General features: G+C 37.4%; 2 protein-coding genes across 4 annotated transcripts in view; one reads left to right on the top strand and one right to left on the bottom strand.

Annotated features, from left to right (window-relative positions):
• The window catches only part of nf1a (neurofibromin 1a), a 130,867-nt gene that overhangs the window by 82,292 nt on the left and 31,638 nt on the right, over positions 1 to 16,937 (top strand). The gene's annotated exons all lie outside the window — the stretch shown is intronic.
• Positions 7,572 to 11,278, bottom strand: LOC141285389 (oligodendrocyte-myelin glycoprotein). Its single transcript, XM_073818403.1, has 2 exons — positions 10,956 to 11,278; positions 7,572 to 9,172 (listed from the first exon to the last, which is right to left on the bottom strand). Exons 1-2 carry the CDS (start codon positions 10,967 to 10,969, stop codon positions 8,002 to 8,004), a joined length of 1,185 nt encoding a protein of 394 aa, XP_073674504.1. The 5' UTR covers positions 10,970 to 11,278; the 3' UTR covers positions 7,572 to 8,001.

The following is a 16,937-nucleotide window of genomic DNA, read 5'->3' on the forward strand; positions in this document are numbered from 1 at the left end:
GCTGATGACGACAGCGCTGCGACGTCCGAATCATGTAGTAAACTTTGAAAGATCGCTGTTGCTACAGATGAACACCAGTTGTTTGATGCTACAATGAACGTGTTAGACTTGGCTTTTCATATAAAAGAGGAACAGAAAACCGAAAACTCGAATTGTTCCTTTGCAAGAAGGACGTTTATGCTGTTTTGCCGACTGGATACGGCAAGAGTTTAATCTATCAGTTCACGCTTACATATAATTAGCTGGAGAATAGTAGTGCATATTTGGCGTGCTGTCCGGTGAAGGGCTCCGAGCTCGGGAGTGGCCCGAACCCAGAATATCCCCCAATAGGAGTAGTGAGAATTCGGAGTGATGAGATGGGGTGGTGGAGGGTTACAGATAAACCATCGAGTGAATTGAGGTGAGTCAGCTGTATTTAAACCTATGGCGCTGATTGACTTGAGTGGGCTCCTCTTGTGATGTTTACGCTAAGTATCTTACGCGCTTCTCCCGAACTTTGTTAATGAAACATCATTTAGCTCTGCTGGTAGCTAAGCGTGTATTGTTGTGATTGGTCGTGGCGTTATCCAATTGTGTGCAGTGAGAGTTTCAAATGCATGCTTGGTGCCGCCCCTCGAGTTAGGCAGTTTTCATTGCTCGATCCCAGACCCTTAATCTTAATAGATTAGGGTCTGGATTTTTCCAGGCTAGGCAGCCACTGCATTTTAATCACAATCCAAGGAAAGATTAGATTGTTTAATTTTTAAATCTAAAGCAAAAGCAGAATGATCTGACTTTAGATCTCAGCTTTGTAAAACTATACTTTACTTTGTGAACTTATACTACATAAACATCTGAACCAACACCTTGCAAGAGGCGGAGTGGAGTTATTATTGTAGTATAGAACTGAATGCATTTATAATTTTTCTTCTTTGTTTACTTTTGTCTTTCCAAACCTGTTTGACCTACTTTCTTCTGTAGAACACAAATGAATGTATTTTGTCTATATATTGACTTTTCCCCCAAAAAATATCATTGTGTTCCACTGATGGTAATACAGGTTTGGAAAAACATGAGGGGCAAGTAAATAATGGCAGAATTTCATTTTTGGGTGAACAGTCCCCTTATGTGGTGTAATAATACAGGCACTAATGTCATACTGTTGAATGTTTATAGTGGGATATTAGGGAGCATAAATTGTCAGAAACAGAAAATTTTGTTGATTTCGAAAGCTAAAGTATAACTAAAGCTAAAATGGGTTTATTAGCACTGATTTCATTTGTTTTTTAAATAATAGGACTTGATCAAACTGCTCTCTTTCATATCAGAATTATTCTCCAAATTTTCACGGAGCCTTTGAAGGTCTAATGACTTATGGTAGAAAGGTTTTACATCAGCTGTAAGAGGTATCGGGTAGTCATAGGTTGATCGGTAATCTGAAAGTTTTGATTGAAAGTTTGCAAATCATTTGATCATATTCGTGACATTTTTAAATGTCAACCCAGTGTTTTGTTGTTCTTTGCTTGTTTATTAATTCTGTTAAAATACAAAACTGAGGGCTGAGTTTTTATGTCTATCTTATTATTGTTACGTTTACTTAATAATATTGTGAAGATATTAGATCATCAAGGCTGCTAAGCAGTCAGCGATCTTAATATAACAGATACTTGTAATCGCACACAGTTCAAAAGCAAATAGTATAAGCTCATAGTGAGCAAGCCTAAGAAGACAGTGACAAGTTAAAGCCAATAAGATGTAGAGGTAGATGATGAAGGACGAAGACTCAGCTGGGTGATCCCCTCTTATTTGGATTGTTGTGCTTGACTGTGTGGACAGACTATGTGGCGTTGATGTGAGAAGTTCTCCACCCATAATCAGAGCGACGGCTCTGTGAATGCAGCTGAGTGCCAGGATCTCTACATGTGGGCCTGGTGTAACAGGGACAGCCCATGATCTTTGCAGGGGTCTGTTACATCCAAGTCAGGAGATGTTTTATAATCTCACATCAAAAGGACACTAAAACGTAACACTTTTGTAGTGGTTCTAAATATTTGAAAAAATTCTGAGACAAAACTTTTCTAAGTGCACATCATGGGCTTCAGTAATGTGATCATGTATGGGTTCTTTCAACTAATTAAGTTTTTTTTTTTTTCACAGACAAAATGTTTCAAGCTCCTATGCTTTCATAAATATATGAATAAAAAAAAAGACACTTGTACAATTATGCCAGAGGTATTTTTTTTTTTAATTGATAAAAGTTGTAATTTAAACTACAGCTTTTATAACAGGTCCATGTAGGACAAAGAAATGTTTAACAATTTGCTATTTTAAATAACAACAATATTAGTTACATTTATTTTTATTTTGTGGGACAGTGAAAATGCCATGTCACGTCAACAACCCATATACAATTATACATAAATGTGTCTAGATTTGTGTAGTGTTAGAGCAAAAACCAAAACCAAATAAATAATCCGTGTTTTAGCTAATTGACAAACATAGTTCATCAACTGGAGTTGATAATCATGTCTGGTGGAAGAGATTAAAAATCGGCCGGCCAAAACATGCCGGGGCCGCCCGGCCCCCAAATCATGCCGGGGCCGGCGATTGGGCCGTAGGCCAGGCCGTTCGTTGAACCATTGGTTGTGCCGTTGGTCGAACTGTTGTTTGTGTTTGTTGTAGTGGCAGCAACATTAAGACCATAGCTTGCAATTGTTACAGCCACTAGCAGTAGTAGCATCCGAGTTTTGAAAACCATATTTAGGTCACTGTTTAGATGGAGAAACAACAAAATAAAATTTATGTTTGTTTGATTTTCAAATGTTTTTAAAATCATATTCCACATAATAATTGTTTATAAATAAGACTAGGAATGTAATGATTCACTCAACTCGCGATGCTGTAAGATTCACAATTACTGATTTCAAAATATGATTTTCTCATTTTTGTAGTGAAATGAAATTAAGACAGTAAGACATTTTAAATGAAAGGTGTTTATTATTTCTGAAACAAAATCCTGCACATTCCTTTGTGGAATTAAAATTTCAAATAACAAAAATAGATTCAAATTTTAAAACAAATCCCAAATTAAATTAATAAATACAAATAAAATAAATCTTTTCATAAACCAAACTAAAGGTCATTGCACACTAAGTCCAAAATTTTTGTATGCATTTTTTTCATTTTCTTTTTGCATTGTCATAATTTCCTATTAAAATGCTTGCTAAGAATGTGAAAACGCAGAAAATCGAACCTGATCCAAATTCTTTTATAATGAATGAAAGTTTCTGAGGCAGTGTGTAAACGTGATTGACAGAACATGAGGTTGTATTTATTTTTTTACGTGTGAAAAATTCGGATTCAGTGTGCAATGACTTTATTTTTTTAATTAGAGACAACTACTGCATTTTAATCATAATCCAAGGAAAATCATATTGTGTTTGATGCACAACTTACTCGACTAAATCAAATGAAAAACAAAAACAAAAAAAACATCCTAACTGTATATTATCATAATTTCTCAACAATTCAAAATGTGAAAGTCCACTGAAAAAAATTGCCTATATAAAATGTCTATAATTTTTTTAAATAATAATAAACAGGGAAAAGAGGAAATATTAAAATATGATTTAGTCTCTGATTTTATTGGTTTCTAAATATATTATTATTTTTGGTATTACTGGTGGTTTTAGCACTCAGCATACCTGGTAAAAAAAAAGAAGAAAAAAAAGTCACCGTTCGCCACTGCTGTGCATTAGTTTGTTAAAGCTGCCTGTCTATGATCTCTCAGTAATAATAAAACGGCAGTAATGCTGAGGAAAAAAAGAAAAACTATTGTCTGTAAACTTTCAGATACATAAAGAACACTTATTTTAAATAAGTAATTGTTTTAAAAAGTACCTTGCTTATATAGTTTAAAAAATAAAGTAAAATTGGCACAAAATAAATTTGATAAAACATATATGAAAATGTAGCCATGTGCAGTACTATTGAAAACTAAGAATGTGAGCATCGTGATATTTAGTTAATAATGAAAACAGTAATTTCAACTATAAACAAAAAGCATAGAAACTGCAATTTTACATGTTTTTTAAAATTGTAAAGTTGTATTTGCACAGCAGAAGAATTAATTGGGGAAGAAATGTAGATCAAGAATCGTTTTGGAATCGGATCGTGACTCCCAGAATCGGAATCGGATCGTGAAGTGCCTGAAGATTCCCACCCCTAGTTCTAAATATTTGAACAATTTTGAGACAACTTTACTAAGTGCACATCATGGGCTTCAGTAATGTGATCATGTATGGGTTCTTTCAACTAATTAAGTTTTTTTTTTTTCAGAGACAAAGTGTTTCAAGTTCCTATGCTTTCATAAATTTATGAATGAAAGAAGATTTACTAAAACAGACACTTGTACAATTGTGCCAGAGGTATTTGTTAACATTTTTTTAATTGATAAAAGTAATTTATTACAACTGCAGCTTTTATAACAGGTCCATGTGGGACAAAGAAATGTTTAACAATTTACTTTTAAATAACAATATTAGTTACATTTATTTTTATTTTGTGGGACAGTGAAAATGTCACGTCAACAACCCATATACAATTATACATAAATGTGTCTAGATTTGTGTAGTGGTAGAGCAAAAACCAAAACCAAAAAAATAATCTGTGTTTTAGCTAATTGACAAACATAGTTCATCAACTGGAGTTGATAATCATGGCTGGTAGAAGAGTTAAAAAACCCCAGTGGAGATGATGGTGTAGACCAAAAGTCCAGTGAGTCCCACGATCCCCATAGGTAAAAGAGATGGTGCCGAACAAGTGCAGGGATTTTTGGTCGGGCCAGGGGTTGGGACGGGGGCCGGGTGCTCGTGGCCGTTGTTTATGCGGTCGGCCCGGCCGTTGTTTGGGCCGTCGGCCGGGCCGTTGGTCGAACTGTTGTTTGTGTTTGTTGTAGTGGCAGCAACATTAAGACCATAGCTTACAATTGTTACAGCCACTAGCAGTAGTAGCATCAGAGTTTTGAAAACCATATTTAGGTCACTGTTTAGATGGAGAAACAACAAAATAAAATGTATGTTTGTTTGATTTTCAAATGTTTTAAAATCATATTCCACATAATAATTGTTTATAAATAAGACTAGGAATGTAATGATTCACTCAACTCGCGATGCTGTAAGATTCACAATTACTGATTTCAAAATATGATTTTCTCATTTTTGTAGTGAAATGAAATTAAGACAGTAAGACAGTTTTAAATGGAAGGTGTTAATTATTTCTGAAACAAAATCCTGCACATTCCTTTGTGGAATTAAAATTTCAAATAACAAAAATAGATTCAAATTTTAAAACAAATCCCAAATTAAATTAATAAATACAAATAAAATAAATCTTTTCATAAACCAAACTAAAGGTCATTGCACACTAAGTCCAAAATTTTTGTATGCATTTTTTCATTTTCTTTTTGCATTGTCATAATTTCCTATAAAAAAACCTTGCTAAGAATGTGAAAACGCAGAAAATCGAACCCGATCCAAATTCTTTTATAATGAATGAAAGTTTCTGAGGCAGTGTGTAAACGTGATTGACAGAACATGAGGTTGTATTTATTTTTTTACGTGTGAAAAATTCGGATTCAGTGTGCAATGACTTTATTTTTTTAATTAGAGACAACTACTGCATTTTAATCATAATCCAAGGAAAGATTAGATTGTATAATTTCGAAATCTAAAGCAAAAACAGAATGATTTGACTTTAAATCTCAGCTTTGTAAAACTAAACTTTACTTTGTAAACTTACACTACATAAAACTTCTTAACAAAACGAAAACAGCAGACAGCTGAATGAGAATGCAAATTATAAATATTATAAATACTAACTTAAATATCCATTATATAGAGGCAAGCTGAAAAGAAAATACCATCTAAGCTTTCAAAGAAAGTTAGAAATAGTCATATAAACCCCCATCCCTAACTGTATCGCTATTCGATCTCAACCGACTTGAATAGTCAAACATTTTTATCAATTTTCAACCTGGCTTGGGGTGCATCATTACATCCCTAAATAAGGCATTTTAAAATAAGACACATCACCTTAAAAATAAAAACACTTAGAATTTATATAAAATAGTTCTATTTACCGTTTGCGATTGATGAACGTTCTTTGTGTCTCAATTCTGTAGAAGGATGTTAGTGTGAATGTCTGCGTGAACTTATGCCTTTTAAGTATTACACATCAAACCAACACCCTTGCAAGAGGTGGAGTTTAGTTATTATTGCCATATAGAACTGAATGCATTTATAATTTTTCTTGTTTGTTTACTTTTGCCTTTCCAAACCTGTTTGACCTACGGTCCTCTGTAGAACACAAATGAACGTATTTTAACGTTCCTCCCACCCCAAAATATCATTGTGTTCCACTGATGGTAATACAGGTTTGGAACAATATAAGTAAATAATGACAGAATTTCCATTTTTGAGTGAACAATCCCTTTACGTGGTGTACTAATACAGGCACTAATGTCATACTGTTGAATGTTTATAGTGGGATATTAGGGAGCATAAATTGTCAAAAACATTTTCTTGATTTTGAAAGCTAAAGTATAACTAAAGCTAAAATGGGTTTATTAGCACTGATTTCATTTGTTTTTTTTAAATAATAGGACTTAATCAAATTGCGGTCTTTCATATCAAATTTATCCTCCAGATTTTGAGGGAAAATCAGTAAGCGTTTGAAGGTCTAATGACTTTTGGTAGGAAGGTTTACATCAGCTGTAAGAGGTATCAGGTAGTCATAGGTTGATTGGTAATCTGAAAGTTTGAATGATTGAAAGTTTGAAAATCATTTGATCATATTTGTGACATTTTTAAAGGTCAACCCAGTGTTTTGTTCTTTGCTTGTTCACTAATTTTTAAAATACAAAACTCATGGCTGAGTTTTTACATCTATCTTATTATTGTAATGTATTATTGTTTACTTAAATATTGTAAAGATATTAGTTCATTAAGGCTGCTAAGCAGTCAGCAATCTTATTATAACAGATACTTGTAGACGCACACAGTTCAAAAGCAAATAGTATAAAGCTCATAATGAGCAGGCCAAAGAAGACTGGCAAGTAAAAGCCAATAAGATGTAGAGGTAGATGATGAAGGACGAAGACTCAGCTGGGTGATCCCCTCTTATTTGGACAGGCACATAAGGCACATAACTGCTGAGAAAAGATTTAAACTTGTCACCAAATGCATCAAGGAAATTGTTGACTTTTTAATGCAACCTCTGCTGCATTTTCAAAGACTGCTGGTGCTGGCAGCTTTGTGCATGTTCACCTTGTTTTTGTTGTGAGCAGAAGGAAACCCCTCTCTATGGAGTGTTGGCATTCATTAGAATGTAAAATGGTTGGCCAAGCTTGATGGTTGCCATATAGCACAGAGTGGTACCATGGGATTGCTGTGATATCTGAGGAAAACTGGAATGACTTTGTTGATGTGGACTATCAGGTTTGCTTCGTTGGGTTTAAGCATTGTCATTTTCCAGTCTTGCTGCAGGGCCTGTTGACTTTATTTCATACAGTTGTAGTAGAACACCATGGATTTTCCAATTTTATTCATATTTTAACAGTTAAAGGCAGCATGTCTGTACTCATAGAACACATCAGCTTTACACTTTAAGTGTTTAATACATAATATAAACAATGAAATGCACAAATCTCTGTCAATGCTCAAGCATTACACTGGAAGGAACATTCAATTTTCCACATTAAGAAACTGCTAATTGGAGTGTACTTGTATACGTGTCTAAATGTTGATATGTGTAAGCCATACAGTACAGTCATGTTATGTAGAAGACAGTAAGTTTATTGGAAGCAGGCAGAGATTGCATATGTTGAAAAATGCTCAGGAAGGTAGCGAGAACAATGTGAAAATTGAAACCTAAGAGGTAAGTCTCTCGTTTTTTGCTTTTTTTGTGGATTGTTTTCCAGACTCGAGACTCAGGTCTAGTTTGAGAGATTGTTATGCAGAATCATCAAGCACCAAAGATGACAACTGTACATAAAAGGCTCAAAATGGTGTTTTCAAAGCTGCATGTGTGGATTTGATGGCTTGTGCTGCGAGCTCTGCCTGGAAGGACCTTCTTGGTGCTACGTGTTCGGATTGTTGTGCTTGACTGTGTGGACAGACTATGTGGAGTTGATGTGAGAAATTCTCCACCCATAATCAGTATCTGCTCGCTTGGGCCAGAGGTATTAACAGCACTATGACCCACGTTCAACTGGGCTGATTTGGAGAGGTAACCAGATGTAACTGCGTGCATTGGTGCTCGTTGCCCAGGATGACGAGCGTCTGCACCGAGTGGCGGCTCTGTGAATGCAGCTGAGTGCCAGGTTCTCCTGGTGGCCAGGTGAGCTTCTCCACATGTGGGCCTGGTGTAGCAGGGACAGCCCATGATCTTTGCAGGGGTCTGTTGCATCCAAGTCAGGAGATGGTTTATATTCTCTTCATCCTCACAAGCCCATGGATTATCTCCAAGTGTGAGAAGCTGCAGTCCATCCAGTTGACTAAAGACACCATCGCTCAGTGAGTTAAAGCGATTTGCATGCAGGTAGAATCTCGACAGTCTGGGAAGGCGATCCAGTGAGCCAGGTAAGATCTGCAGCAAGTAGTTATGAGAAAGGTCCACCATTTCCAAATTGTGGGGCATGTTTGTCGGAACAGTCCAGAATTTGTTATGACTAAGGTTGAGGGCTTGAAGATTAGACAGTGTGTTGTTAATCAACACCACACGTTCCAACAAGTTACGTGACAAGTCCAAATTCTGAAGGTTCCAGTGGTAGGCCGTGTCGTTCTTCTCCAATTGACGGATGTAGTTTCCAGAGGCACGTACATCCCAAAGTGCTCTCGGCAGACCAACAGGAAGGTGGTGCAGATGGTTATAGGAGATGTCCAGAGTTCTTAAGTGGTCAAAGTGGTTGAGGAGTCCATCGAGATCTTGGAGTCGGTTGTGCGACAAGTTGAGGAAATGAATATTGTGCTGCAGGCTATCTGGAAGTATAGTCAATCCTCGTCCAGAGCAGTCCACCGCTCTATGGCCTCTGCTACAGGTGCACATTGGCGGGCAAATGGCCAGCACACGCACCCCGAACAGTAGGAGGAGCAACAGGTTAGTCGGCATGGAGCCAGGTGTGGTGAGGGCTGTCCTGAAAAAAGGAAAACTGGTCATAAACTTGTTCTTTAGGTTAAGAAACATTTATTAGCATTTAAGTTAAGTAGATACACCAAAGCTGGAGATTAGTGGAAGGCTTGGGCCCTTCTACTAAAACAAGTCAGTTCATCTTGCAGGAAATTTTTACAAATCTTAAACATGATTATCATCGTTCTTTACAGATTAAATCAACCTCAGTTTCCTCGGTGCATTTTTTTTTGTCCTTTTTAGTTTTTCTTTCATTATAGCTACACTACCAATCAAAAGTTTTTGAACAGTAAGATTGTTAGTTTTTTTTTTTTTTTTTAACTCTTCCGCTCACCAAGCATGCATTTATCTGATCCAAAGTACAGCAAAAACAGGATAATTTTGAAATAGTTTTACTATTTAAAATAACTAATTTATTCCTGTGATTTCAAAGGTGAATTTTTAGCATTGTACTCCAGTCACATGATCCTTAAGAAATCATTCTATATTCTGATTTGCTGCTCAAATAATTGATTATTATTATTATTATTATTATTATTATTATTATTATTTTCAGGGTTCTTTAATGAATAGAAAGTTCAGAACAAAATGTATCTTAAATAGAAATTATGTAGCATTTATAAATGTCTTTATCATCACTTTTGATCAATTTAAAGCATCCTTGCTAAATAAAAGTATTAATTCCTATAATTTCTTTCCCAAAAAAGAAAAGTTATACTGACTCCAAGCTTTTGAATGGTATAGTGTGTAATGTTACAAAAGCTTTTTATTTCAGACAAATGCTGATCTTTGGATCTTTCTATCTTTGAATATAATTTAATAATAATAAATGTTTCTTGAACAGCAAATCAGCATATTAGAATGATTTCTGAAGCATCATGTGACACTGAAGACTGGAGTAATGATGCTGAAAATGTATCTTTGATCACAGGAATAAATTACATTTTAAAATATATGTAAATTGAAAGCAGTTATTTTAAATAGCAAAATTTAAAATAACTTGTTTGGATCAAATAAATGCATGCTTGGAAGCAGAAGAGACTTCTTTAAAAAACATTAAAAAAATCTTACTTTTGACTGGTAGTGTAGGTCCTCTATAATAGAAATACCACCTTTGACGGGATTTTTTGGGGAATAAGCAGCACTTTTCAAAGACTGATTCACCCAATCTACAACTTGTCAACAAGGTACAGACATACCATAAGGACGTTTTAATTTATTTAACATTCTCTGTCCATTGCACTATTAACAACAGGTCTCACTGTTACCACCCATACAGAGCCGCTCAGTTCTCTCTCTCAGTGGGTCTGTGCTAATAGCTTGAGCCTCTGCCAGGAGCTACCCTGCCATGCTGCAGCACTGTGATGTTAGCATTTAGCCTTGGTAGCAGTGGCTACATCCTGAACCCCCCACCCCCTCATTTGTGGGGCAGCCGGGGACAGCATTGCACAGTACCTTCATGCTCAGTTCTGGAAAGTTACATGCGTTGAGGGTTGCGACGTCAGTATGCAGAGAATATTAAACATGATCTTCAAGCCCAAACCATTACTTCAGTAAGATGTCCATTAAAGAAGTCCATTAAAGCTCGAGTTCAGGGTTTGCCAGTAGTCTAAAAGCCTAATGTTAGCACATACCAGAAATTTCTACGGTGGAAAGTATCTTGTGCTCTGATTTTGGCGCCCCTGTTTTTTAAAAGCAGACTTGCTGTGATTTAACATTTCCCTGCAGTTTATGATTAAACACAGGTAATCCTCATATTTATTGTTATCTGCATGTCATATATTGCTTACCTGATGCGTTCCATTATTTTGTGAACATGTCGTCCGTTCTGACCTCTCTTCTATACCCCTTTTTCTAAACCAGAAGAAGGTGATTTTGATTGTTTGGTGTCTTGTTTTCCCAGTCTCGTGTGACAGCAGGGTCCACGTTTCGTCTTCACCGTCTCATGCTCCTGTCCGCTTTCGCTCATGCTCTACCCACCCCCTCCTTTTCCTCTCATTGGCAGCCGAGAGTTACTTTGCTTTAAAAGCCTCTCTTAGCCGTTCCCCTGCCTCTCAGTTCTTCCAGGCATGGTCATGCAGAGCATTCACACCCCTGGATAGCCTTCAATGCGTGCTTACAGCACTTGTTTCAGGGATGTCTGTGAGAGGAGGTAGAGAAGAGAAAGGAGGGACCAAAGGAGGGAGATGAAGGATCATCGGATGGTGGGGAGGGGGAGGTGGCAAAATGCAGCACAGAGTCGACCCATACTGCTGCTGATGAGGTGGGGAGGGGTGCGGGTGGATGCTTACTTCAGTGTTTTATATTCAGGATCTGCACACACCACCAAATCATCTCTGTGATTTTTCTCTTTCATTCTTTCTCACACTTTTTGTTCTCCTGTAGCATGTCATGCTCTGTGTACATGCCATATTTAGAAGTTCAATTTCTCACACAGCCTGATGCTTGGCTCTTTTGCGATGGTACTGTTCAGTGCTGAATTAATGTGCGTGACGCAGCTAAATGCAGAAGACAGGGCAACGTGGTTTAATGTGCCTCTACGGCCTTGTCCTCATTTAGGTGACAACTGTTTTTTCTGATGCGCACTAGCTTGAGGTTTTAAGTTCATTCCTGAGGAAGTCTACATCTACATTGGCAGGATGTATTAATGTTTCAGTTCTTTATCTATGTAGCTATGTTTCTATATGGGATGGACTGGGGTACTGTGGTCTGTCATGCTCCATTTGGCTCCCACGTGTTTCCCCCCTAGTGTTCTGAATGTGCAAGCGCACATTTTAAAAGGACCAATGAGGTGTGAATGTAGCCGTGGAGCGAAGCAGCATAGCAACTCCAATCAAATGTGTGAACACCTGCATAGCAGCACAGTGAAGTTTTGTGAGCTATTGAATCAGAAAACCTGCTGCAGTAAATAGTACCAATCGAAACTGGACACTGTCAGGAAATTAAAATCTTATCATAATGTTCAACACTAAATATAAGTGCTATAGCTTTACCATGGAATGGTGTCTGAATTGGATTACAATGACATGTTGTTGTTGGTGGTGGCATCCCACAAACTAGTAGTTTAAAGGTAATGGCTCATGTAACCACTGAACTCTGTCTTAGTCCCAACGGATGAAGCGAGTTTTATTGAAAATAAATCAAAAGGCAGAAATAGGCTTGTGGTCTGTTTCCCAATTTGACATTTCCTCTCTCACTTCTGCTGTGGGCGACGCACAGACCCTGCATTTATCACTCTGCAGAAGACACACGGTGTATGACTTGTGCTAACTTCATACCTTTTTGAATAGTAGTACCCGAAAACCGGTTTTGGATCATTTCATGATATTGAGGTTTAGTTAAAGGTCTTTGAATCACTTAGTTTTTCTCTGCAGACTAAATATCATTTTAATATAGTTTGGACAGCATCTTTCCACTAAAGTTTATAGGAACTTATAAGTAACTTAAACACTTTTTTTTTTTTTTTTAACAAACACCATTTTTGTTTTACAGTTGCAGTCCTGCAACGAACACGTACCCTTTTTGTTTTACAGCTGAAGCAAATAAGGACACAAGACCTTGTGGTTGCAACACTTTTTGTATTTTTAGAGTGAGCTGCAATTGGGTCTGTTCTTCTAACAGTTCCCCTTAGTTTGAAGCTCAGACATGCTCTCGGTGGTTATAGCAATGCAGTAATTTATTTAAAAACTGGTATTCCCTCTTTCTCGTACATACACTTAAAGTTGACATATCATGAAAATTTTACTTTTTCAGTGTTTAAGTGGTATAATTGTGTCCCGAGTGCCTCTACCAACCAAGAAAATGTGACAAAAGGACAACCCTGGAACTTTGCTTTTTTTCTGCAAACGTGAAAAAACAAGCATGTTAGTATTGCTTCCCCTGTGATGTGGTAAGGGGACCCACGGCGCTGTCATTTTGTTTTCGCAAGCAACATCTGCATACCAGTTCTAACTCCATGGCAAAAATTTGAGCAAAGCATGCTAACTGTTCTGTCGTTGGCTGCAAAGATGAGCACAGAACACCTTTTTAGAGTCCCAGTCTCAGAGGAGACGAAAGAGCAGTGGATTTATTGATTTATTTACTCTATATTACGCTTCTGCCACACAGATCTAATAAAAAAAATGCAGTTTCTTTCCCAGCTGTTTACCTTCACAAACATAACCAACTGTTTTTTTTTGTGTTTTTAACATAAACTTGTGTGTATTTGACCGTTTAAGTGCAAGAAGACATGAAAGAAAATTTCAGAATATTTGAAAATGACAGAATATTTGAGATTCATTTGATTTGAATATTTTATAATCAAAACCAAACAGATGTTTTTTAGTGGAGTATCTGAGGAACGAGCTGTAAAGGCACAGCCCTATTCTGGAAAAAGGGGCGGGGAACAGCAGCTCATTTGCATTTAAAGAGTTTCTGCTAAAATGGGCATTTTCAAAATTATGAAACTTTAAAGACACCTGTCTGGGGACACCTGAGACTTATATTATATATTGTAAAAAAAAGACGCATTATAGGTCTCCTTTAAGTGCATAAGAACAAAGACTGGACATGCTGTGGTTTTTATACCTGAGCTATCCATACATTAGCTTGTAGTTGTTGCTTCTTAAAGTACCAAAATGACAAAAACATTAACAATATAAACACCTAGTGATATAATATGAATATCTAGAGTTTTGTAGCTTTAGCCTTAGAAGCTATATGCTGGTGTATTTACATGAACCTTAAGCAGATATACAGATTTCAAATGCACAAGCTCTCTTGAGAAAATCGACCAAGAACAGCGTACTCCAAATCTGTTGAAGGGCCACTGTCCTGCAAAATGTAGCTCCAACTTTGTCAACTATGACAAATTCAAATCTCATGTTTTTTTTTCTTGATTTTCAACTAATCAAATTGAAAATGTAACTACGACATGATTCAAGTAACTTTTTCTTTATTAACCCTCTAGTTAAAGAAAAGTCTATTCCAAGTGCACCACACATGAAGGTGTCAAAATGGTGTAAATGACACTTGTCACTTGTTAAATATCTTTACAGAAAAGGTGCATGAACTACAACTACATCTTGCACAAACTTGTCTTATGCATATTATATGTTAAGAAATAATACGAGAAAAATCCTTTTCAAACATGAAATATCAGGCTGTTTTTTTTATTCGATTTTCTGCTTTTCCATTGTTTTTCCTACGTAAACATTGATGTTTTTAATTGTTGCACTTGCCTCTTTTGCAACATCTCGTGCATGAAAAGGCATTCTGAAAATGTGGAGCTCAGGTCAAAAGAAGTTGGCACCTAGTTATATGAGAACGTCGCACATAAGCGGTTAATCACGTGTGCAGACGTGTGGTTGGATCGTTCTTTTCTCTTTACTGTTATCATTGGCATTGGCATTGGCGACTCCTCGGTTTCTAAAAAATAAAATCATGGCAAAACATTAAATTCGAATTAATCAATAAAATCTGAAAAATCACCCAGCCCTAGCTCCAACCCTGTTTAAACACACCTGAAGCAGTTGATCAAGGTCTTTAGACTCACTATAAATGTGTTGGAGCTAAATTCTACTGGACATCAGCCCTCCGGGAGCAGGATTGGACACCCCTGACCAAGACTCATGGACTATGTATCTTATTGTCCAGACTCACTCTAGATTCAGCTGCCACTGATTGACAAATAGCAATTATTAACAATTGTGACATAAAAAAGCCTATTGGAAAATATTTAAATACACTTTCAATTTCGATACGTCAAGGTTGCAAGCAGTTGTGTTTGACTTGAGCAAATATGAGTGTGTAGGTTGTCGTCTTTCGAGAATTTGTATATAGGAACATGAGATTAGGGCAGTGGTGGAGCAGGTGGAACAATCCCACTATCTGATGTTTGCAAAGGAGCTGCTTCTTCCGAAAGGGAATCAAGATCTATAGACACTAAAGGTGGAGGAAGCTTAATTCCAGTATTTGGTCCAGAAGACGTAGGCGGAGTGAGGTCATCAGCCTGCTTTGATTCTTTGCTCTCTGTCACAGATTCTTGTGCATTTTCTGACGCAGGTGTTTTGGTGTCCAAAGAGTCCACAGATTGAGCTTGACCTTCCTGATTTTTGTTTTCGTCCATCTCCGTTGAGTCTTGAGCAGCTGTCGGGTTCCCGTTGGGGGCTTGAACCTCATCTGGATTTTCTCTGCCAAATGTGCTTCCTTGCAGGATGTCCCCCATGAGGACTTCCTCGTTCGTGTTCCTCCCGAATGTCAGGTGTTTTGAGAGCCGCTGAGAGAGATATCTGGAAACCGACATCTGGTTGAAGCCTTGTCTGTTGATGCTCTCGGGTTCGTCCGTATTTGGCAGGTTCGGTTGAACGTCGCCATCCAGAAACGGCGAGGGTCCGGCCCACTCAGGATTTTCTAGCTGCTTTCTTTGTATTTTGCGCTTTCTAACCAAGATAAGGATTATCGCTACAAACATCAAAACAAATGTGGTGCCGATCACACCTGCCACAGCTGGACCTGGGTTTGCTTTCTGCTTGTCTTTTGACGGAGGTGGACTTCGCTTGGTGGTGGTCTTTTTAGTGGTTAACAACGGCTTTGTCGGCTTAGTCGATGGTGAAGTCTCAAGCTCAGGTGCTTGAGTGCTTGTCCACTTCTCTGTGATTTCATTCCTCTCTGTGGTTTTCACACCATTGGCATTTACAGTCTCGTTCAAATCTGTCACAGTTGCTATTGAGGAAGTGTGGGCAAGAGTCATTGGGCTTGGCTGGTTTGAAGTCTCCATTGTGGGCTGGACTGTTTGAAGATCTTTATTTGTATTGGTGTTGTTGCTATCCATGACTGTTTCATTTCCGTGTGCACTATGGAGTCCTGTGTCGGAAGTAGAAGGTGTTTCCTGAGTGCCATCCTGTGTCTCAGAATGTCCACTGGTTGTCCTTCCCTCTGGCGAAACATCTGCCCTTGTGGCGTTGGGTGGTTTAGCAGAGATATTAAATTCTGTAACATTCTCTGTCTGCAAAAGAGATGTAGTATGTGGTTTGTGGGAACTTTCTGTTGGTTTTAGTAGTTCCATTCGTTGAGATACCTCGTCCTGCATTTGCGTTTTAGGGTGTGTCGATGTAGTAGTCAAGTTGTCGTAATGTACATTCCTCCTTGTCCTTGATGTCTCATTGTTACCATTGGCCGTCCTCAGCCTGATACCTTGCTGCTCTGAATGACTTGTGAGGTGTTGCGTCTGATCGCTTCTTGAAAATGAAACCACGTTTTTTGTTTCAGAGTCAATAGTGTAGTTTCTCGCCTGTTTCTCGCTGTTTGTTACCGCAGTATTCTTATGGCTGGTTGTTAAATGGCCGTTTAGACTCCGTGGTAGAGAGAAGAGGAAGATAAGTGTGCAAAGAGTAGTCCTCATGGTGTCCTTAGAGAACCTTGGCAAAAAAATAAAAAATATTTTTTTGCACATAAGACTCGACAGACTTTTTATTGCCCACGTGCAGAATGCTCTGATAAAACTTTTACATTTACCTATTTTAACTTCACCAAAAGGCAACACCTAATGTTTGTGTGTACAAATATCACTTACAAACTATAAATGAATATTTTATGACACATACTAGGTTTTTTATTTATTTTACAGAACAGCTAGCTTCAAACTGACAATTTAAATAGTAAAAACATATAGACTCAAAAGTAGCGTAATTATTGGTTTATGCTAGACAAAACAGCACAATATTTACTTACCCAGGCGTCCTCTGAAGCACTTGTTAAAGACTGAAGTATGTAGTGATGAATACGGAACTGTC

This window comes from Garra rufa, chromosome 14 (genome assembly GCF_049309525.1).
Source record: "Garra rufa chromosome 14, GarRuf1.0, whole genome shotgun sequence".
Lineage (NCBI taxonomy): Eukaryota > Metazoa > Chordata > Actinopteri > Cypriniformes > Cyprinidae > Garra > Garra rufa.